This window comes from Gymnoscopelus microlampas, assembly GCF_963454915.1.
Source record: "Gymnoscopelus microlampas genome assembly, chromosome: 20".
Lineage (NCBI taxonomy): Eukaryota > Metazoa > Chordata > Actinopteri > Myctophiformes > Myctophidae > Gymnoscopelus > Gymnoscopelus microlampas.
Genome location: NC_139957.1, coordinates 1,631,478 through 1,656,029, shown reverse-complemented (window position 1 = coordinate 1,656,029; position 24,552 = coordinate 1,631,478). Strand labels below are relative to the sequence as shown.

Here is a 24,552-nt window from a genome sequence, read left to right as displayed (position 1 = left end):
AATCTGAATGGCTGTTTGGTTTAATGACTATAAAGATACTGTGTATCGATTTACGTGATGTTTGTACACAATCTGTAAGAGTACTGTCAAATGTGTTTTGCAGAGGTTCTGAATTGGCATCAAGGGAGTGCGTGCACAGTTTCGCTGCGATCAAGCCAACAGTGCCGGAGATTAGCTGTCCACAGACAAAAGGACACACACACACACACACACACACACACACACACACACACACACACACACACACACACACACACACACACACACACACACACACACACACACACGCACGCACACAAGGAAGGACATATGGGGGTGCAAAATATACTCTCTCGCCATGCTTTTCGGCCTGTCGGAAACAAAAATATGAGGAGATAGTGGGGTAGCCTATATCCGGAAGAACTTCAAGCCACTTTCACCCCTGACCAAACATTCTAGCGAGGCTCATATCAAACATGTCAAAGACCGGAACATATTCAAATAGAATATAAAGTAATTGCCCAATAATAATAACTAAGTAATAACTGGAAGTATGTTTCTTTCCGAAAGATTCAGCAGGACGTAGAAGACTGCGTCTTATTTTGAAATCCACCGGAAAACTGTTCTTCAGTTCTAACTTGACACCAGCTTGACACCAGGAAGTAGTGTTAGAAGGTAATGGTCCGTGTTGCCAGGTCTGTTTATTATAAGCGACTTTGGGCTCGTTTTTCTGTAAAGTTGCTTGTTAATATCGATAGTTGCGGATTATGTTTTTTTTTTTTGGGGCTTGTTTCTAAAGTGTAGTTGCTTCTTTGGTCTTGTTTCCTAAATGTTGTTGAAACCAGTGGTTGCCCGGGGGGGGTGTATATATATTTTTTTATCAAATTCTATTCAATATCTTTTGAAATGAGCAGATGTACAAGCTGAGTGAGCTTGTAGATCCGCTATTTTCAAATAGCCACTGCATTTTGGTTCAAAGTGCTCATGTGGCCTTACTGGCCGCCTAGTAGTATCCCCATTTACCTCTCCCTCATCTATGTAGCTCCGAGATGAGGTCCTACGTGGCCCGGTGCCGTTTTAGCGAAACATTTTTGAATATTTTCCACTTTACATGTTTCTTACCCCTTTCTGCACATCGTATCCAAAAAGTAAAGGTTTTCAGAATTGCACTCAGATGTTTTAACTTCTAGCGCGCAATAAATTATATCCAACGAGTTGGAAAAAGCGTTTAAATAGCTTCTCTCCTCAGCCGGTTCCATAATATTATGCATTAAAAGATGCAATTCAACATTTGACCAGTAGGGGAATCAGTAATGTTACCTCTGTGGGAGCAACTTCCGGGTATGTCTTAAAAACATTTAGGAGAGAAGCTATTTAAACTTTTTAAGCTTTTTTTCAACTCGTTGGATAGGTTTTATTGCGCGCTAGAAGTTAAAACATCTGAGAGCAATTCAGAAAACCTTTACTTTTTGGATGCGATGTGCAGAAAGAGGTAAAAGTGGATGTAAACATGTAAAGTGGAAAATATTCGAAAATATCCCGCTAAAATGGCAACGACAAACGTGGAACCTCATCTCGGAGCTATACAGCGGAGGGAGAGGTTCCGATTGGAACTAGCCTAGTAGCTGCTTCTTTTGGGCTTGTTTTCATAGACCTGGTTGCTTGTTTCTCTCACAAAGCCTGGCAACATTGAAGCTAGCCAGCTAGCAGCTAACTGTCTGGATGCCCTGACAGTATCAACAATCTACAAACACAATGATGTTTATTCAGTAAGTACCTTATTTATTCTTATCAAACAACCCGTCTGATCATGTTGTTTTATGAATTGTTATTGTTTAGTGTTGTTGATGTAACAGCCTGATACAACCTGATCTGATCATGTTGTTTATTAAATATTTTTGTTTAGTGTTGTTGATGTAACAACCTGATACAACCTGGTCTGATCATGTTGTTTATTAAATATTATTGTTTAGTGTTGTTGATATAACAGCCTGATATAGCTGTAGTATACAACCCTCGTAGACGTTTATGTTTCTGACGTTTTCAATCTACGAGAGTTGTAGGGTTCACGCCCCATGGAGACCTGGACTCTCCGCACTATGCCCCGCAAAGTACTCCAAACGTGTACAAATGGAAAATAAAGGTGCTTACCTCAAAGCCCCAAATATTAACTACGTCTACGGGGTAGTAGTTTAATGTAATAATCCATATCTTTCAACAAAGAAGTGTTTTAATGCCGTCTGTGGCCGAACGCCATTTATTTTCACCCTCGTTTACTTCCTGTTTACATTTAGTGTAATTCCGGGTTTCACCAGATGGGCGCGTCACTACCGCCCATTGGGAACTTCCGACAGAATCGGCCACAAACAGCATTAAAACACTTCTTTATTGAAAGATATGGATTATGACATTAAACTACTACCCCGTAGAAGTAGTTAACATTTGGGGCTTTGAGTTAAGCACCTTTATTTTCCATTTGTACATGTTTGGAGTGTCTACGGGGCATAGTGCAGAAAGTCCATGTCTCCATGGGGCGTGAACCCTACAACTCTCGTAGATTGAAAACGTCAGAATCATAAATACGTCTACGAGGGTATACTACAGCTGAATACCACCCAACTCACTCCAAATCCAACTCACTCCATGAAGTCTTAAGAAATATTCGCCCAACTCACTCCAGGGCTCGGCCAACTCACTCCAGGGCTGGGACAACTCCCTCCAGGACCAAAGACCAACTCCCTCCAGGACCAAAGCCAACTCACTCCAGGACCAAACCCAACTCACTCCATGCAATGTCACCAGTGTAATATTGGTTCAATGTGTCAGTGGTGTAAAGTAACTAAGTACATTAACTTAAGTACTGTACTTATGTAGGCCTACAATGTTGGGTATTCTTGATTTGACCAACAATAGAATAAGACATCTAACAAACACTGGACTCCAAGTGCCAAAGTGGCCAGCGAGCCCCCCCCCCCCGAACCATTAAGTTGTTTTGTAGAGACTGTTTTGTAGAGACAGTATTTAAAACTTTAACCAAGCCTAAAACAGAATAGAGTTAAAAGTAACAAATTCCTCAATATTGTACTTAATTCCTCAATATTGTACTTAAGCACAAATGTCTTCCTCAATAATAATTTCTGGAGTGAGTTATGCAAATTAAATTTGTGGAGTGAGTTGGCCAAGTGTGTGGAGGGAGTTGGCCAAGTGTGTGGAGTGAGTTGGGCAAGTGTGTGGAGTGAGTTGGGCTCTGCTGTGGAGGGAGATGTCTGGAGTGAGTTGGGCGCGATTTGGAGTGAGTTGGATTTGGAGTGAGTTGGGCTGTTACCCTACAGCTAAGCCTGATACAACCTGATCTGATCATGTTGTTTATTAAATGTTATTGTTTAGTCAGTGTTGTTGATGTAACAGCCTGATACAACCTGATCTGATCATGTTGTTTTATTAAGATCAGATATTAGAGCTGATCAATATGATTATGAATGTCTTTTATCCAGTGGTGGAAGAAGTAATCAGATATTTTATTTAAGTAAAAGTAGCAATACCACAATATTAAAATACTCTGTTACAAGTAAAAGGCCCTGTGTTCAAAACGTTACTTGAGTAAAAATACATAAGTGTTGGCATCAAAATATACTTACCAAAAGTACTAAAATGTTTGAAAATAGCAGATCTACAAGCTCACAACGCGTCGCGATGTGACGCGCTGTGAGCTTGTAGATCTGCTATTTTCAAATTAGCCTAGGTATAATAATGGCTAAAGTGGTTCACGTATGTTTTATAATGTAATACTTTATATCTACAAAGTAACTAGTAACTAAAGTTTTCAAAAAATTGTAGTGGAGTAAAAGTACAATATTTGGCTTTGAGATATAGTGTAGTAGAAGTAAAAGTACTGACAATTGGAAATACTCCAGTAAAGTAAAAAATCCTCAAAAGTGTACTGAAGTACTGTACTTGAGTAAATGTACTTACTTTCCACCACTGCTTTTAACCACTTCAACCCTCTATATATACCTTGTCCATTCCTTGTTACCCTCTACACTCAATCCTTTTTCGTTGAAAATATCCGTCCAGGGGTCCTTGAGGGGGTTCCAGGGGTCCCCAGCAAAATGTGTTAAGACATCATCACAATCATTTTAACTACATTATCCATTTATACGTTGGCTATTCAAAAATAGCAGATCTACAAGCTTGTAGATCTGCTGTTTTAGAATTAGTTTGAGCAATATCGAAAATGTTGAATAATGTTGAGATATTTTTTCAAACAAATCTTCTCTTCAGTGGGGGGTCCCTGGCACGAAAGATTTTCAGATGGGCGTCCGCGGAAAATTACATATCAATTTGGGGGGTCCTTGACAACCTCGTATGTATCTAGCCCTAGAATAGGCTCTATTCACAGCAGCCATATTGTGAAGACATTCACAGGTGTTGCCAATGATACTAATGAAGGCTCTGTTCCATTCTGGTCAAACAGAATCAGGGTGCTGATATTGTGCATGTTGGCTCACTGGAAACATTCTGTTACACCAGTGGGTCTAAAGTTGTGGTCCAGGGACCCTCATGGGCTTCCAAATGGCCCCTTACAGGTGTGGGTCCATTTGGTTCCATTTGTACACTCTCAGAGTTATGGGGGTCGTGGAAACAACTGTGCTACTAATGGAACAGAGCCTTCATTAGTATCATTGGTAACACCTGTGAAGGAAGTGATAATATGGCTGCTGTGCTGAGCCTATTGCTGTGATATTACATACAGTTCATGTATTCCAGATATGCATATTATGATATACGGCATACATACGCATATCTGGAATACATGAAATGTATGAAATCGGGCCGCTACGCGAATGATCGAATGATCATGAAGCACAATTTATATTCTGTTTTTCCCTTTCTTTTTTGGAGGGGAGAGGGGGGTTATTTCTTTATACATCAATACATCAATGAATCAACACGGAAAAAAACTAACCTAATAGATTTTGTATACTCTTCTAAATTGAACTCTAATTAGAACTTAAGCCCTATTTAATACTACACTACTAAGTGTCTCACATAAATAAACAATCTGTAAGCTTGCAATACATTGTGAGCTTTTCACTTTTTTTTTGAAAGACAACATGTTCTAATTAAAAAAAAAAACGTATGTTACTATGTCAGTGGTTATCAAACCTTTTCATGTCAAGGACCCCAAAATATATATTGTATTTGGCCGCGGTCCCCCATCTCTCCCCCATCTCAAAATATGCTGTTCCAGGGACCCCAGAAGCAAAGATTTGAGTTACAAATGTTCCCTTAAAAAGATATATATATATTCAAAGATTGCAAAAAAAATCACGATAAAAAAAAAAATAGCCAAAGTGTAAAATAATGCCTTTTAGCTCAAATCTAAAAATGACGCAGATGCGTTCCAGGTCTTAAAGGGTTAAATAGATTAGTTTGATTAACCTCAGCCGTACTATCCAATGTAACAAACCCATTAACGCAATCGCTAATCTTCTGCGTTTTACGATCCCAGGTTCTAAGTGAGAGTCCCGCCGTCCGTCCAACTCTACCGCCTCCACGAGCGCTCTGACCGCCCTGCGCCGATGTCCGCCGGCTGCCCGCCCCAGTCGCCCGCCGTGGCCAAGACCGAAGTCCCGGTGGAGGGAGACTGCCCCCTGCTGGCCGCCACCTTCGCCTACTGGGACAACATCCTGGGCCCCCGGGTCCGCCACATCTGGGCCCCGAAGCAGAGCGACCAGGCGCTCCTCCTGAGCGACGGCGAGGTCACCTTCCTGGCCAACCACACGCTGAACGGCGAGATCCTGCGCAGCGCAGAGTGCGGCGCGGTCGACGTCAAGTTCTTCGTCCTGGCGGAGAAGGGCGTCATCATCGTGTCGCTCATCTTCGACGGCGAGCTGAAGGGGGACAAGAACACGTGCGCCCTCTCCATCGTCCTGCCCCAGACGGAGCTGGCCTTCTACCTGCCGCTGCACACGGTCTGCGTGGAGAGGCTCAAGCACGTCATCCGCAAGGGTCGCATCTGGATGCAGAAGGTAGGTACTAGCGCCCGGGGCTGGCGCTCTCCGCTGACGGTTCCGCAGTGGTGGAAAAAGTGCCGGATTGTTTTACTTGGGAATTGGAAATACTCAAGTAAAGTTCAGATACCTCAAAATTGTACTTAAGCAAATGTACTTAGTAGTTACTTTCCACCACTGCGGTTCCGCAAGAATACTTTAGTAATGTATCTACATGAATTCAATTTAAAGGTAGAGTAAGTGTATTTCTTTGGTTAAAATAAGTGTTAAATAGCTCTATATTCTGATAGTACTCACTCCTATAGAGCTGTGGTTCTCAAACGTTGTCATTTCAAGGACCCCCATGACTCTGAGAGCATACAGATGGAACCAAATGGACCCGCAATATGTAGTCTCTCCAGCTCTTCATTAAACAGAAAATGCATTTTCAGGTCGGGATACACATTTTATCCAATCAAGATGGATAAGTCAGGATACAGATTAAACAAGTGAAATTGGAAGTGATGACACAAAGAAATGAGCAGACAAAATTGGAACTGGAACACTATAAAAATGAAGCTGATAAATGTGTACTCTCTCCTGATTGGCTGAAATGTTGTCACCTACCTGAAAATCTATTTTCTTGTTAATTTCTAGAGAGACATGGAGACCCCTGTTACTGAACAAACACTATAGCAATGAGTACTATCAGAATATAGAGCTTTAACCTTTTAACAAAAGTTTTAACCAAAACTTATCACTTACCCTACCTTTAAGTTAACCACTTAGACCCTCTATATACTTAATAAAACTAACATGAGTTGCACTGTACTTGCATTCTTTTTCGATCTACACCAAATCTCTTTGCTAGAAATAAAAGATCAGCTTTTGAGCTTGTAGATCTGCTATTTTTGGCGAATGTTCCCACCCCCAAAATAGGGATGCTGAGGTTCAACTGCTTAAACGTGAAAACTAAAGTATAAAGTTTCAATCTGTCCTAATGGAAACAGATATTCTCACACAGCTTTCCTCGTGACATACAGTACTGTGTCTTAGGGGGATCAGATTTACATATTTACGAACCATAATATGACCTAAATGTAAGGTCTTAAAGTTATACTAGGTAACCTTTTCAAAAAAACTAAAGTTAGATTGTATATATTTTGTGAGTGGCAAATGTTTCACAACACTCACTCTATGGATTTCACCCCCGAAAGCCTTTTATAAACTATTTTCTATTGAAACGCCAGGGTGTCATTCCCGCGAAAATGACGTCATCCAAAGAGCAAAGAGAAGCCCACAACGCAGCACAACGTGTTGTGGGCTTGCACAACGGCTATTGTCTGCAAATGTTCGGATGTTGGGTTCAAGTGGTTAATGTAAAGTAACTCTAAGGACCCCCTTAGGGGCCCCGGACCCGTGTTGAAGATATCAATGAAGTGACAAGTTGACTTATAATCAACTACATCTATTAGTCTGATTAACCACTCAAGCCCTATTTTATATTTTGTCGTACAACGGTATCTTGCTAAAAATAGCCGATCTACAAGCTCACAACACATTTTGTCGAAAATTGTCGCCTATATTGACATACCCAAGTGGTTAACTGCTGCTGCCCTGTTGGGAATTCACGGTCCATTTATGCTACTGTATTTAACCGATTTAGACCAAGAACCCCTATACGTAACTATACATTTCAATCCGGGGACCCCTTTTAGGGTTGTTGTTGTTATTGTACAGTATTCAGCAACATACATTTTTTTGTCATTTTTGAATAACTGAAATGTAGTTTTTAGAGTCGGCCTCAGGTCTAAATGGGTTAACCTTCAGGGCTACAGTGTTACTGTATGTGATGTGGTGTCTCAACCTTCAGGCTTACAGTGTTGTGTGATGTTTTGTGTCTTAACGTTCAGGGTTACAACATCATCTCAGTGCTGAGCTCAGAGATCATTCCCATCATGGAGCTGTTGGTCTCTATGAAGACACACAGCGTGCCGGAAGATATAGATGTAAGTAAGCACACAAAAACAACATTTAATCATCCTAACCACCGTGTTTCAGCGGATAGCGCTGTTCTGGGTGCACTTACCGTATTTTTTTTTTTAAATGGAAGCATTGAAATGGAAAAGTCCTTATTTAGTATGTCAACTAAACATGAAATGGTGTCCAATTTAAAACATTTAAAATATCATCTGTGGCTCCATATTTCTGACATGGACATACTTCAGTGTGAGACGATGCTGAATGAGACTTTATTCTCTATCATTTGTTGTTACAACTCTTGTTCTTTTGTGTCTGTTATGTCATGGCGGTGGCTACGTTTTTAAAATGGTATTTGTTTGTCTTTTATTCCGTTGCTGCTGAACAGATCAAAGACACGGTGCTAAACGATGATGACATCGGGGACAGCTGCCACGAGGACTTCCTTCATAAGTAAGTGCTTCCACGCGTACATGGAGACGTGTCTCCACAGCCCATGGGATGATGAGTAATGGACTCCCCAACCATGGGACGATGATCCATGACTCCCCATCGTTAATGCATTGCCATCAGACTTGACTTCTTCAACAAAATGCCTGATTTATACTTAATTGTGTTCTCTTGTACCAAACTGCAACATGTAATAGCCGATCTACAAGCTCACAGCGTGTGTTGTGAGCTATATACTGTGTATACACACACACACACACACACACACACACACACACACACACACACACACACACACACACACACACACACAACAAAACAAAACAAAACACTGTTACTGTTAGAATTCTATGCAAGATGCCTGCAACTGGCCTACATTTTTGGGTGAACTTTGAACAGCCCTCAAGCTTGTGGCTTATCAATGTCATTGTTTCAAGGGTAGACTTTTCCCTCAAACCCTGTACCTCCCTTCCTCATGTCTGCCGTGCTTAGCATGATGTCTGTGCTGTTTCAGGGCTGTCAGCTCTCATCTCCAGACGTGTGGCAGTTCCATGGTGGTCGGCAGCAATCCAGACAAAGTGAATAAGGTACTGAACCTCACTGTCACCCTGCCGTCTCATATTTCTTCACATTTCTTAAAAAAAAAAAAAATAGCTGGTCTACAAGCGCACAGCGTTGTGAACTTGTAGATCGGCTGTTGAACACGAGAAAGCTCTGAAAACAAAATGAGGCACGTTCTTTGTATTTGTATTAAAACTTAATTTATTCAGGACATCCCATAGAGATGCAAGTGTCTCTTATAGAGGGCTAAAATCCTGCACTTGTATAACAACACACGTTGGATACAGCTGGACAAAATATCGTATGATCTATGATATTTCATATTTTTGCACTTCACCTGCCAGCTTATGAAATATAAATGTTATCTTCATATACTCCACGTCTGTATGGAGTTCTGAGTAGCATGGATGGATGTTTTGACTAAAATTGTTCCGTATGTTGCAGATAGTTCGGACGCTGTGTCTCTTCCTCACCCCAGTTGAGAGGAAATGCTCTCGTCTCTGCAAGGCCGACTCTTCCTTCAAATACGACACAGGCCTGTTTGTGCAGGGTCTGCTTAAGGTACTATGACACAGTGTACTGTGAGCTCTTCATGGGTCCAAAATGACAGACCTAAACCCTAATGGTCTAGTGAAATTTCGAGATTTCTTTTCAAATGGTGGTCCCGACCCGGATGGACCTGTGAAGTTGGTTCCGAGTGGACCCGACATAATTTTAAATAAAAATGAGGTTCATTCCGAGATCCGATTTGTTCCCAAATATTACAGACCCGACCTATCATTTTATGGACCCCACCAACCTAAAATGCTGTTCTAACTGTTGGCTATATGCCAGTTATACTCTATATGAAATCTAGGAGCTGCAATAAGAGACAATGACATTAAAATGCATGTTTTCACCTCGATGAAGGAGTAATCCATGATCGCACACGTCATGGTGTGTACTTTGATTCCAGGATGTATAGTTTGATGCGTTTTTTAGCGCTCTCCACTCTCCAAGTCGCTGAACTGACAGCAGGCGTGGCTCAACTTTGTTCCCCTGGATATTGCGCTGCTACAATATAGAAATACTCTGTTTCAAGTAAAAGTCCGGAATTCAAAACTTGAGTAAAAGAACAAAAGCATTTGTACCAAAAGTAGAATGTACTCATTATGCAGAATGTCCCATTTCACAAGTTTTCAAATGTATAAAATGTATTAAAATCTTTTGATCTACAAGCTCTCAATGCGGCGCATCGCGACGCATTGTGAGCTTGTAGATCGGCTATTTTCAAATGGCCGAAATGTGTATATAGGGCTGAAGTGGTTAATGTGTTTTGTAATAATAAAGTGCAGATGAAAATGGTGTTTTAACGCTGTAATCTGGGACTCATTTTAATGAATAAAAAAGAATAATTGAAAAGGCTATTTTTGAAATAGAAATGTTAAATATAAAAGTAAATATTATGTTTATTTGTGTTTATCTATTACAAAGTTATTTGTGTTTATAGTTTTGTTTTGCTTAAACGTTTTTTGTTTTGTTTTTTGAAATTGACAAGAGATTGAGATTTTCTATACTTGCTTTCTATACTGTGCATGTCAACCACTGTCATAGTTGGTGACGCATGATGTTTGTTGTGTCGCCCCGTAGGACTCCACGGGGAGTTTTGTCCTGCCGTTCCGCCAGGTGCTCTACTCCCCGTACCCGACCACGCACATCGACGTGGACATCAACACGGTCAAGCAGATGCCGCCGTGCCACGAACACACGTACAACCAGCGGCGCTACATGCGCTCCGAGCTCAGCGCCCTGTGGAGGACGGACAGCGAGCAGGACATCGCCCCCGACACGGTCATCCACACGGACGAAACCTTCACCCCCGACCTGTACGTATCTTTTCACCAAAAATAGCAGATCCACAAGCTCATAATGGGCCACGTTGTGACGCTTTTTGAGCATGTAGATCGGCTATATTTGGTGAATGTTCCCCCCAGAATAGGGATGCTGGGGTTCAAGAGGTTAAACTTTTCAATCTGTCCTAATGGAAACTGATATTCTCTAAAGTTTTCCTCGTGACATACTGTATCTGAGGGAAAGATTTGCATATTTATGTACCGTAATAATATGACATAAATGTAAGGTTTTGTAAAGTAACAATGTAATCCAGGGGTGCTGAGCCAAAAACGTTCTAACCAGTAGTGGAAAATAACTTGGAAAATTAACTACTACGTAAGTACTGTACTTAACCCATTAAGACAGGGGTCATTTTAGATTTCTTTGGCTATTCAAAAATAGCAGATATACAAGCTCATAGCGCGGCACCGAGTGCCGCGCTATGAGCTTGTAGATCTGCTATTTTTGAAAAATCGTGATTTTTTAGGGGGTTTTTTTAATTCAAAAAACTTTTTTGATTTAGAAAACATTTTTAGAATCGGCCTCAGGTCTTAATGGCTTAAGTAAAATTAGGAAGTACTTTTACTTTACATTTTTCAATACGCTATACTTCTACTCCACTGCATCTCAGAGGCAAATACACTCTCAGAGTTACACACCTGTAAGGGGCCATGTGGAAGCCCATGAGGGTCCCTGGACCCCAACTGTAGACCCACTGGTGTAACAGAGTGTTTCCAGTGAGCCAACAGCACCCTGACTCTGTTTGACCAGAATGGAACAGAGCCTTCATTAGTATCATTGGTAACACCTGTGAATGTCTTCATAATATGGCTGCTGTGAATAGACCATATTCACACGGCGGCCATGTTTCTATGAAGTCAATGAAAGTAGCCACCCCGGGTGGCGACACTTTCAATGTTAAATTCCAATATGGCCGCCGTTTGAATATGGTCTATAGAGCCTGTTGCAAAGTATATAGCACGGGACGGTGTTGCCATGTCGCTGATTATAAGCGGCTTGTTTTTCCTGTAAAGTTGCTTGTAAATATTGGTAGTTGCGTGTTGTGTTTTTTTTGGGTGGTTTCTAAAGTTTAGTTGCTTATTTTGCCTAATTATTATTTAAACCAGTGGTTCTCAAATATTTTCATGTCATGGACCCCCAAATGAATATGTATTTGTCCCTAACCCCCCATCTGAAAATGTTTTGTGAGGCGTTGTGAGCTTGTAGTTTTGGCTATCTCACAATATTTATCTGTGGAGCCGAGTCAAACTAAATGTAATGTCTACAATTCCAAGCGCTTGTCAGGGTGGGGGGTCCCCAGTTCAAATATGATTATTTTGGGGGGTCGTGGCCTGAAAAGTTTGCGAACCCTTACTATAGGCCATATTAATATAGGATTATTTGTAATTACAAAACGTACAGTAACCGATTAAGCCCTATTTTATACTTCGTCCAAGTCTATTTTAACACATGGGGTGCCAAAACCGAAGGGTATTCGGTTTTGCAAATAATTACGCGGAGTGCCAAAACCGAAGGGTATTCGGTTTTGCTGTCTTTTTGTTGAGAAGGAAGGGCCAAATGGATCACCGGAAACTTAAACATGGCTCCCATCCACTTCCTGTCTATTTCCTTCTTTAAAACGCCTATATCTCCGAATCTGTTTCCGGTGGAGAAAACCGGTCATGTGCGATGCGCGATCCCCCCCCCATTGTAACTCACGAGTGAAATGTTATCGTTCCAGGCTGTTGCCAGGGTAATGGCGCTACATGAATGGATGCTTTTTTTAGAAACTCTGAGGATCCCTAGGGGTCCCCCTTGTTGAAGACTCATGCTTTAAAACATTTAAAATGTAGAATCCGCATATGCGGGGATGACCACTGAGACTTGAATATTTATTTTCTAACCATGACAATGCTTTTGTCCTTTCAGAAATATATTCCAAGATGTTGCACACAGAGACACTTTGGTGAAGTCATTCATAGATGAGGTAAGAATACCGTTTGTGAACTGAATATGAAACGATTCCCTGTGTATTCCTTTGGGTTTTAGTTTAATCAGAATAATGCAGAAGAAAAAGAGACAGCAGGACATGCCCAAGCTAATCGATGTGGTGAGGACCCAAATGCAGACAGCCAGGCAGGATAGTGTTCAAACCCTGTGATTGGGAATGTAATACAGGTGAACATAAGACCTACAGAAAAACGATGCAACACAAACAATGATCCGACAAGGACTGACTAGGGAACAAGGCTAATATACACATGAGATACAGCTGGGGAAGACAAGAACATAGAACCGAAACAACTAGAACATGACATAGAAATACAACACCTAGACAAGACAGGCAAAGTCTGTGACTATTATTCAATGAGAGAGAGAGAGAGAGAGAGCTAACAATAATAGCTAATATAGTACAACAATAATATAGTATATATATGGTATAATTCAGGGGTCTTCAACAGGGGGTCCGGGACCCCTAGGGGGTCCTCAGAGCTACTATAGGGGGTCCACCAAATCTTTGTGTAATAGGATGTAGTTTTTTTTACATTAACCACTTGAACCCTAGAATTCCTTTTCTGAGGGGAACATTAGCCGAAAATAGCAGATCTACAAGCTCTCAACGCCTCGCGCTGCGAGGCGTTGAGAGCTTGTAGATCGGCTATTTTTGGTATTTCTTTTAGGTGTAGAGGGAAAAAAGAGCAGACTAAGTTAAAAAAAACTTTAATCTGAAACACAATTTTATACAATATAGAGTAGGGTGTCCCTGCTTCATCTCTCTCTCAGCTAGGGGGTCCTTGGCCTGAAAAAGGTTGAAGACCCCTGGTATAATTAATATAAGAATGTTGAGATAATATACAGTATAGTGGTATAGTATAACATAGTAGCAGTATTATTGGTATAGTATAACATAGTAGCAATCCACAGTCGTGCTCCATGGAGAGGCCCGGTCCGCAATCACACTCTTAATCTGCAGCTGGGGGTCCGTAATAACAGTCCATGGAACTATTATCATCCTCACCTGTGTGTCGGTGCCCCCCCCCCCCCCCCATGGCCTAATGCAGGGGTCTTCAACAGGGGGTCCGGGACCCCTAGGGGGTCCTCAGAGTTACTATAGGGGGTCCGCCAAATATTTGTGTGATTTCGTTTTTTTTTTACATTAACTTGAACCCTAGAATTCCTTTTCTGAGGGGAACATTAGCCAAAAATAGCCGATCTACAAGCTCTCAACGCCTATTTTTGGCAAAGAGGCTATAGGTGTAGAGGGAAAAAATAGCAGACTAAGTAAAAAAAAACTTTAATCTGAAAGACAATTTTATACAATATAGAGTAAGGGGGTCCCCTGCTTCATCTCTCTCTCAGCTAGGGGGTCCTTGGCCTGAAAACATTGAAGACCCCTGGCCTAATGCATATCAAACTCTGTCTGTCTGTGCGTGTGTGTGTGTGTGTGTGTGTGTGTGTGTGTGTGTGTGTGGGGTCAGGTGTTTATGTTGAAGCCAGGTCTGAACCTAAGGAGTACCTACCTGGCTCAGTTCCTGCTGCTGCTCCACCGGAAGGCTCTCACACTGCTCAAGTACATCGAGGACCAAACGTGAGCACTCCCATCAAGCTACAGGCTTGTAGATCAGCTATTTTCGGCATGCAGCCAAGCACTGTATGAACACACACTGTATGAACAGGCATTACCGACGCCATCACGGCCGGCCAAAACACATATTTATTCAAACTGTAGATTTAATCGACCCAAATCTTTTAGTCAACTAAAACGAACTAAAACTGGGTCAATATTAACCCATTCAAACCGGGAACGCATCTCTGTCAGCAGATATACAAGCTCATGGAGCGCCACCGAGTGCCGCGCTATGAGCTTGTAGATCTGCTATTTTTGGGGAAAATCGTGGGTCTTTGAATATTTATATTTTTAAAGCAAACATTTGCAAACTCAAATCTTTGCTTCTGGGGATTCTACAAATGCCTTCTAGATCCAGTTTTTTGAAAAAACGTATGTTGCTATAATATCAGCGGTTCTAAAAAACGATATATGTATTTGGCCGTGGACCCCCCATCTCAAAATATTTTTGCTCCAGGGACCCCTAGAAGTTGTATCAGAGTCAAAAAATATATATTCAAAGATTTGCACACATTTTCACGATTTTTCAAAAAATAGCAGATCTACAAGCGCGCCGCGCTGTGAGCTTGTATATCTGCTATTTTTGAATAGCCCAAAAAAATCTTAAAATGACAACGTGGATGCGTTCCCGGTCTTAAAGGGTTCTCCTCTGCTCTCCTCTCAGTCAAAAGGGCAAGAAGCCGTTCAGCTCGCTGCGTAACCTGAAGACGGACCTGGACCTGACGGTAGAAGGGGACCTGAACATCGTCATGGCTCTGGCCGAGAAGCTGCGCTCTGGCCTGCACTCCTTCGTCTTCGGGAAGCCCTTCTACACCAGCGTGCAGGAGAGGGACGTGCTCATGAGCTTTTAAAACCCCCTGGCGTCTGCATGGCATTTTGTTTTACAATGCCATTTTTTTTTTTGAGGCCATGGGGTGCGATGGCCGACTTTGAAGGATCGACCGAACCCCGTACGTCTGTTGAGTCCCTCGGGGCTTTATTCACCTGTTTCCTAGGCTGTGTGTTTTCCACTTCCTGTGGATTTGATCCAATGAAACTGGTCAGATGACCAATGATATCCAATGAAATCGACAGGAAGTGGAAAACACACAGCCTAGGAAACAGGTGAATACTAGCGACTTTTCTGTTTTCGCTCGACGTTAAATTTCTTCGCTGAAAAATAGCCGACTGACAATCGGTCGATCTGCTATTTTCTGCGAAGGTTTTCCCGGAAGACGGATGCCAGGGTTTTAGTGGTTTACTTTATTCACTTGATTGTCTGCATGTGGAAAACTAATCATTAAAAATAATTGCTTTGTTTTCGTTGCATAGCTACTGTGAAAATGATCAATCGAGTTTTTTTTTGTCATCCTCGCGTGCCAAGTTATTGATTTCAGAGTTGTCTAGAACACTTCTACTGTGTTGTCTAGAACTCAGTACTTGACATGAAGAAGTTTGAGAACCACTGGTCTAGAACACGTTTTTTAAAAGTGGGGGGGCTAAAGGAGAAGAAAATAAAAGAGAAAGTGGAGAAGAAACATTTTTAATTAATTGTCAAAAATGTTTAGACATTTTCAATCGTTTTAGCAGATCTACAAGCTCACAACACGTCATGTCAACATACAGTGTATACAACACTCGCATAGGGACCGATGCAGACCCAGCCAATGTGCCGTGTTACAGTTCCTGTTTGATCCGCATGTGAATAGGCTCTATGCACAGCATCCATATTATCACTTCCTTCACAGGTGTTACCAATGATACTAATGAAGGCTCTGTTCCATTTAGTGTAGCACAGTGGTTTCCACGACCCCCATAACTCTGAGAGTGTACAAATGGAACCAAATGGACCCGTAAGGGTCCATTTGGTTCCATTTGTACACTCTCAGAGTTACACACCTGTAAGGGGCCATTTGGAAGCCCATGAGGGTCCCTGGACCCCAACTGTAGACCCACTGGTGTAACAGAGTGTTTCCAGTGAGCCAACATGCACAATATCAGCACCCTGACTCTGTTTGACCAGAATGGAACAGAGCCTTCATTAGTATCATTGGTAACACCTGTGAATGTCTTCATAATATGGCTGCTGTGAATAGAGCCTGTAATTCAATTTAATTTACTTTGAACAGCTGTTACATTTACACTATAATACATCTGTGTCCAAATCAACTTCAGTGTGTCTCTACGGCGCATTCACACACTGCATTCTTGCATTCATGTTTGTACCCTTATGGCCAAGTTATACCTTGCTGTGTCATTTTACACATTTCGTCACCATCTCATGTCTGCAGGGATGTGGGGCAAAAGTACACTAATGACTGCACATACACTGAAACAGGATCATACATGCTGTGTTTGAGGAGAGGTTGGGGTGAGAGTTGTCGCTATACCTGCTGCATTATACTGTACTAGTCCATACCCGGTGAAGTGCACAGGCGAAAGTAGTTGCAAACGTGGGGTTATCGCACGCCCCTTCGCGCCGCCCCCCTGGAACAAGTGCATGTCTGGTTAAAAGTGCATTTCCTTCACTCGAACCACTTGAACCCCATGCAGCATCCATATTCTGAGGGAATATTAGCCAAAAATAGCCGATCTACAAGCTCAAAATGCATCCCGTTGAGCTTGTAGACGTGAGCTTGTAGATGTGGTGTTGATGGAATAAAAAGCAGTCCAAGTGCAGGGCCAACTCAGGTCCAGTTTGCTAAGTGTAGATAGACTGTTGAGGGTTTAAGTGGTTAATGTGTGCGCGTCTGCAGACCCCAAATTGTAGTGTGATCACTAGCTTGTCACATCCACTGTCCGTGCCATCTACATGGAGGCAGCAAGTATGACTAGGCCTTTAACCAGTCTGATCTCCAGGACACAGCCCTCATAAGGTTCTAAGCTACATCAGTGGTTCCCAAACAGTGGGTCGGCACCCATTGTTGGCCGTGGACCCATTTTTATGGGTCACAAGTAAATATATATTTTTTTCTTTTTTTAAATTTCCTAAAATGTTAAATTATTATTTCAAAACATTTTCCATTAAAATATAGATATATACATTACATTGTTTATACATTTTAAAAATAATTCAAACATTCAAACAAAAAATGCATAGTCCTATAAGTATTGAAAATAGCCGATCTACAAGCTTGGAGATCGTCTATTTTCACTAGTTTGGATCCCAGCGAGACAAATTTCTCTTTTGGGTCTCAAGCTAAAATCGGGAACCACTGATCTAGATGAAACTCTACATTTGACAGTGAGACATTAACATTGTCACTGTAATTACACACTGATTAGAAATGGCTTCTATAGTATGTTGATCTTTTGCCTTAATTTATTTGAAAGCATTATCCCAGCATGGCTTTACATACGTTACAGCATGGCATTCATTTACGACAATGGGGTCTACATTCATTCATGTCAATGAAATTAGTTGCGATGCTCTGTTGGAGAAATAGCTATTTATATTGTTAATTATGTATTTATTAAACCATGAGTCATTACTGTCTTCAGTGCCTGTTATGTACAGTATATGATGTCATTTAATTTGCCTTTGAATCTTTGCCTTTGAATGCCAATTTTCTATTCCATTTGAGCTTGTTTGTACAGTATGCATAGGCCCTATACTGTAGGCCACTAGCAAAAGGATACAACCATGAAACTATTTAGTACAGTTTAAATATGCATATCGTAATACACAAGTAACTGAAGTGTTTCATTATCAGCCATAATTTCTGTTGCTGAACTTGGCCTGTATAGAGGGTTGTCTGGCATTTCCCCCATTATGCTACTTGTATGTCTTAAATTTACACTAATCTCACCATGAATGACCTGGCTATCTGCAGCTGGTGTTGCACGAGTAAATGTGTTTAATGTTCTGTTTTTTAATTTTGTTTATTATAATACACTGGTGTTTCTGAAAACAAAATGTAATTGTGCAACTTTTTGTCATTTTCTGTCTAGATTCAGGCATTTTGAATGCACTGATAGAAAATCTGTTTCATTCAAATTGTTAAAATATTGTTGTTGAGTTATTGTAATGTCCCAGATTTGACAGTCCTGCAATGTTAAATGCACATGGCAATGAATATGAATAATAATAAAGTTGATTTATACAGCACTTGTGAGAATGGTGGTGTCTCAAATTCAACATCAAACTCCATGTTAGACTCATTGTAAACACAAATCTCTGCTTGTCATGATCGATACTGTCCTTCCAATGCAGGTACGTGTCGACCTTCATTTTGGATAATTTATTTCATTTCAAATGTCTAATTTGAACCCCCAGTAAAAGTCATGTCAGACATAGACAGCAGCAGATGTATTAAAGTTCACACAGTTCACATGGACAGTCACTGTTAAAGACACTGTGCTCTGCAGGGTCAGTGTGTTGTGTGAACTCATTTTGTGTGTGTGGGGGGCGTTTGTGGGTTTCCTCCTTGTTCTTCCTTATTGCTAGAGCATTGTGCATGCAGCCACAGACATGCACGCTCACATTTAGCTAACTCGGTTTATTCATATCTAATCATGTAAAGTACTATTTTGATCAAGCTAATCAAGACAGAAGAGCAAACAGTTTCTATTCGAAGTTAATAGTCTTCAAGCCTCTCATCCTTGTAAGATGTCGACAGAACTTTATGCCATGCCAGACTTGACTAAGAAGGTGAGACAGAGAGATAGAGACAGGGGACAGAGACATGGGGACAGAGGATTAAGACATGGAGACAGAGGACAGAAGAGACATGGAGACAGAGGACAGAAGAGACATGGCGACAGAGGACAGACAGATGGGGACAGAGGATTAAGACATGGAGACAGACAGACAGATGGGGACAGAGGACAGAGGAGGGACAGAGAGGACACTTTATGGTCGGAGGAGGAGAGGGGAGAGATGGAGGAGAGAGTGGTGGACATCTATGAGAACGTGGACCATATCAGAAGCACTGAGTTCATATCTGGACCACAGGAGGACGTGAGGGACAACGCAGCAGGAACACACACTCAGGGTGAGTTTGACATTGTTGTCAATCGTTGTCACGGTGATTTGTCTGTTTGCGAATGTATGTGTACAAATCTCAAAGATTACTCAGATTTCATTCAGAATCCATTGCAGTATAAAACGTGACAAGTGCGCCTGTATATCCTTCAGTATCATTGCTTTGATGTGTAAAAGTATTTGTAGAGAGGATGTTTGGTCTGTTCAGAGCACTGTGGTTGGTTGGGTGTAGCTAGTGGGGTTTTTAGACTCGTATCTCATCTTTTCATACATGGGCCTAGTATATCAGCTCACCTCGCCCCACCTCTACTCTAGACTCGGTTTCCACTGCACTGGGCCCCTCTCATATAGTGCCACCTCCCCCCGCAGCTGAGTGCCATCTTAAAGCTACCCATGAAACTGGCTGCCCTCCAAGTGCTAAAGCTGACGCCACTTAGACACTATCTCTATTTTAACCTATATACAATACAGTCCAACAAAAACAGTTTCTGGTCAACATTAAAGGACAACTTTAGTTTTTTACAACCAAGGTTTATGTTTTAGATTGTAATTAAAGTCAATAAAATATGAGTGTTACATTTTTTAAATGTACTGCTTTCTATAGTTTTAGCAATTTTCGCGATCTTTTTTTACAGTGGGCGGGGGCATTCTGTCCGGTGGCTAAATATGTCTTTTTTTACACAATAACCTGTCGTTTTCTTTATTATTATTTACAGTAGCTCTTCTAGCCCCCAATAACTCACATCTGGCCATCAAAGACCACAGGACCTTTTTTATTGTGTAAAAAAGGCATATTTAGCCACCGGACAGAATGCCCCCGCCCACTGTAAAAAATATCGCAAAAATTACCAAATCTGTAGAAAGCAGTAAATGAAAAAAAAATAACACTCATCTTTTATTTACTTTAATTACAAGCTAAAATATAAACCTTGGTTGTAAAAAACTAAAGTTGTCCTTTAAGGCAACAAAAAGGGCCATGCATTTGTTAAACATTGATTTATTTCCCATTTACAGTATCTAGTTTAAGCTTTTCTTAAAGACCAGCTTAAACTTAGTGCATGTTCACACTTTTATAGTTCTGTGAGAAACAGGCTATAACTGAACCCTGCTTGAAAACTAAAAGACACACAAAATTCACAAAAGCTAACTCTCTAAACTAAACAAAAACAACAAAATGGACAATTCACCCCTACTACTCAATGCTATATTCATAAGTGCAATGTTAATATCCTACAGAAAGCATGTGTTTTTCCTCTCTCAGTAGATGCCCACCTAGTAGCTGAACCTTCCATTGCAGGACAGCAGTCTAAGTCTAAACCAGTGGGAAGGCTTCTCAGAGTTGTTGCTGTGTGTCTGGGGATGCTGTGTCTTATACTGCTGGGCGTGATCATAGGCCTGGTCCTGCACTGTGAGTACTCCATGTCACTCCATGACCTCATGACCTCATCATAAACAGTAGTAACAACTGTGTTTATTGTCAGCATTGCTGTCCTTCGCAGATACTTCTGCCAATAACAGCCTGATCCTGGAGAAAAAACAGCTAGAGACCAACCTGATGGAGAGGGTTAACTTACAAAGAGTATTCCCGCTTAAGACAGAAGGTGAGAGGTTACAAACAAGATTTTGTTTGTAACTGATGACGCGGAGGAACAAACAAGATTTTAGTTTTCTTAAACTAGATTTTCAACAATGGTCACGGAGTTGTGGCCATTTGAAATGTTAGACACTGCTGTAAGCCTGCTGAAATGCCCCATATATGTGTCCATTTTGGTGTGACTATTGTCATGGCAGACCCCTGAACAGCACACCTAAGGTGTGCCTTAGGCCGCACTATTGAGTGTACCACACTGAGTGTGCCCTGGGGCCCCTGGGGGCCACACGTGACCCCTGTGGTGAATATTGTCACGGCAGACCCCTCCCCTACCGCCAAGTTTGGTGTGGATCGGAGCAACATGTCCACATGTTTGTGACGTCCACCGTCGCCCCACCCTCTAGGCAATTTTAACGTAGGATAAAAATGCAGACATAATGTTCATGTTAATGAAATGTCCTAAAAAGTATCTACCAATTTTTATTTGTAATTTTTTTTTCAAATTCTTCAATTCTTCTTTTTATTTGACCACTTATTGTGGGGAAAGCGTTCGTTGAAAATAGCAGATCGACACGCTCACAACGCACCGCACCACACTGCGCCGTGTTGTGAGCTTGTCGATCTGCTATTTTCAACGAAAGCTTTCATAAAAGACATAAAAGAGCCCAAATGGAGATCAATTAAATGACAGCCTATAAACACCCCTTTAAAGATGGAAACTTATTCTAGGGTTTTGTCTTGCAGTCAAATATGTCATGTCATTCCGCTAACAGGTCGTTTCTTTCTCAGGTTTTGTATTTGACTACGTAGTATAACTATTGTACATGTTAGATTATCAGTACATTGAAAATCCATTGGTAAAACTCTTGTTTGATGTTCAGACACATGTCTCAGTGGATGGATGAAGTTTGGCTGCAGCATTTATTACACATCTACTGAAGACAAAACCTGGGAGGATAGTAGAGAACAATGTATGATGATGGGAGCAGATCTGGTGATCATTAACAGTAAAGAAGAACAGGTTAGTTAGTGTGTATGTGTGTGTGTGTGTGTGTGTGTGTGTGTGTGTGTGTGTGTGTGTGTGTGTGTGTGTGTGTGTGCGTGCGTGCGTGCGTGCGTGCGTGCGTGCGTGCGTGCGCGTGCGTGCGCGTGCGTGCATGCGTGTGTCCATCATCCACACAATTATGTGTTTATCGCGAAAATATGAATGTAATGTAGAACATTAATGATGGTTCAATCATGATCACACAAATGATCAGGAATTCATCAGAGGATTGAACCTTCTGAATGGGGAATCATGGATTGGTCTGAACAGAACTGAGGGCAAATGGACGTGGGTGGATGGAAAACCATTGATAACACAGTGAGATATTTTATGTTTTTCTATTGTAATTCTATCAAAGTCTCTCTATGTGAGTGGATGTGATTAAAATACATGTCATTATTCTGCAGGTACTGGAAGAGTGGATATCCTTCTAACGCTGTAAACCATAACTGTGCATTATACAGTAACCTTGATGGAGGATGGATTAATACGCGTTGCTTATTTAAAAGAGTCTGGATCTGTGAGAAGTGATCTTTCTCTTAACGTCAGCATTTGAAGCTTTGTGTTCTGTTTGTGAAGTTAAAGGTGCAGTAGGCTAAGTGTGTGTGTGTGTGTGTGTGTGTGTGTGTGTGTGTGTGTGTGTGTGTGTGTGTGTGTGTGTGTGTGTGTGTGTGTGTGTGTGTGTGTGTGTGTGTGTGTGTGTGTGTGTGTGTGTGTGTGTGTGTGTGTGTGTGATGTGTGTGTGTTTTTATTACTAAATGTTAAATAGCTGATTTTTTTTTTAAATAGTAATCATTGCTGTAAAGTGTCTCTCCAGCTGTTTAGAAAACAGAAAATGCATTTTCAGGTCACGGTACCAATTGTATCCAATCAGGAGAGAGAACTCATACAGGATACCAAATAAACAAGTGACATTGAGAGTGATGACATAAAGAAGATAAAATTGGAACTGGAACACTATAAAATTAATGCTGTCACCGACTCAAACTGCTAAATGCAATGTGATTACATTAGACTTTATTGTATTCCATTTAGCAAAATATGCAATTTGTACTGTTTGTGCTATTTTGCTTTTATTGACTTTATGATCTTTTTTTAAATTATATTTGTAATGTTAGACTGTTGAGGAGGTTCACTACAATACTTTTACAGCCTGCAGTGTCATCACAGCTGTATTGTAAGAATAGTCTACTTCTGACATTTACTGTTACAATGATTCCTTAACAATTATACTGACCTATAAGTACCTGATAATACTATTATTGTAAGTATTAAAATAATGTTAAATGTATTCTTATGGACTTGGGGAGCCAAACTAAAACATGTACTCTCAAAGTTTGAAGGACTTACTTTGTGTTGCCAATACATCAATGGCACTGATGTTTTTACTGTAGGCAATAAAACAGATGAAAGGAAGTGGGTGAGATGTATTTTTAAAAGCATCCTGTTTCCTGTGTTGCTCACCACCCATGTTTTCATTTCAGTCAACGTCATTGTCATTGGTATCTACTCTACAATACCACAGTGTCATGTAATATGTTGTTGGTTTTTAGCCGCTAGCAGCGCGGCGGCTCTACAAACAGCCTCAGACATCATCATCCGCGACATGTTTTCGCGACACCTATTTGTCTATTGGCTGTCCTGGCTGTCCTTCACTACTTTACAGCCAATGGGGAGACACTACTTTAAAGCCAATGGACGGCCAATGGACGGCCGTCATTCGCAGCACCCGCCTCCCCTCACGCTCTCTTTCTCTCTCTCTCTCTCTCGCTCTCTCTCTCTCACACACACACACACACACATCAGCTCCGGCGAAAACAGCCAATCTACAAGCTCACAACGGCTGCATCCGCGATAGCCTACAGTATAATTATTAAGGCCGGGCCGTTAACGCCGTTACCGGGCTGAGTTAACGGCGAACTCTTATCGTGCGATAAAACAATTTACCGCCGTTAATCTATTCTCAAAGTTGGGTCTGGGAGCCAAAACATTAGCTGATGTAGCTGGGCGAATTACTCTGTGTCTGTGTGTGACTGCAATGTGTGTGTGTGTGTGTGTGTGTGTGTGTGTGTGTGTGTGTGTGTGTGTGTGTGTGTGTGTGTGTGTGTGTGTGTGTGGGGGGGGGGGTACAGACGTGCGCACTGCCTCATTCATTTCACTCAGACAGAGAGAGGCTGAGTATGTGTCGGTGCGAGCGTGTTGCTCCACTCGTTAATTCATTTGCTTCAGGTCTGTAAGCCCAGCGAAGCTTATTAAAGTGGTCATTGGACAAAAGCAGAGCCTCCGCTACCGTGTTGATGAACAAACACAGCAGTAGTAGTTGGGCGCTGTTTGGTAATACTTGTTGCTATAGAGCATGCTAATGAGTGCTACATGCTAACAAGTAAACAAACAAATGTATGCTATTAAGCGTGCGGGTGCACGCACACACACACACACACACACACACACACACACACACACACACACACACACACACACACACACACA

The 24,552-nt window shown here is 41.4% G+C and overlaps 1 protein-coding gene across 1 annotated transcript; it reads left to right on the top strand.

The window, feature by feature from the left end:
• The first annotated feature begins 1,660 nt into the window (after positions 1-1,660).
• c9orf72 (C9orf72-SMCR8 complex subunit) lies at positions 1,661-16,242 on the top strand. Its single transcript, XM_084044180.1, has 10 exons — positions 1,661-1,748; positions 5,492-6,011; positions 7,886-7,981; positions 8,341-8,405; positions 8,917-8,989; positions 9,408-9,524; positions 10,593-10,828; positions 12,765-12,822; positions 14,315-14,424; positions 15,128-16,242. The coding sequence occupies exons 2-10, from the start codon at positions 5,562-5,564 to the stop codon at positions 15,312-15,314; spliced, it is 1,392 nt and encodes a 463-aa protein (XP_083900306.1). The 5' UTR covers positions 1,661-1,748; positions 5,492-5,561; the 3' UTR covers positions 15,315-16,242.
• Positions 16,243-24,552: the final 8,310 nt, after the last annotated feature.

Bases quoted from the DNA above. Each gene is read 5' to 3' on its own strand.
- c9orf72 (XM_084044180.1), top strand. From the start codon at position 5,562: ATGTCCGCCGGCTGCCCGCCCCAGTCGCCCGCCGTGGCCAAGACCGAA. The intron at 8,406-8,916 runs GTAAGTGCTTCC...GTGCTGTTTCAG, and splicing joins CACGAGGACTTCCTTCATAA to GGCTGTCAGCTCTCATCTCC. The intron at 9,525-10,592 runs GTACTATGACAC...GTCGCCCCGTAG, and splicing joins TTGTGCAGGGTCTGCTTAAG to GACTCCACGGGGAGTTTTGT.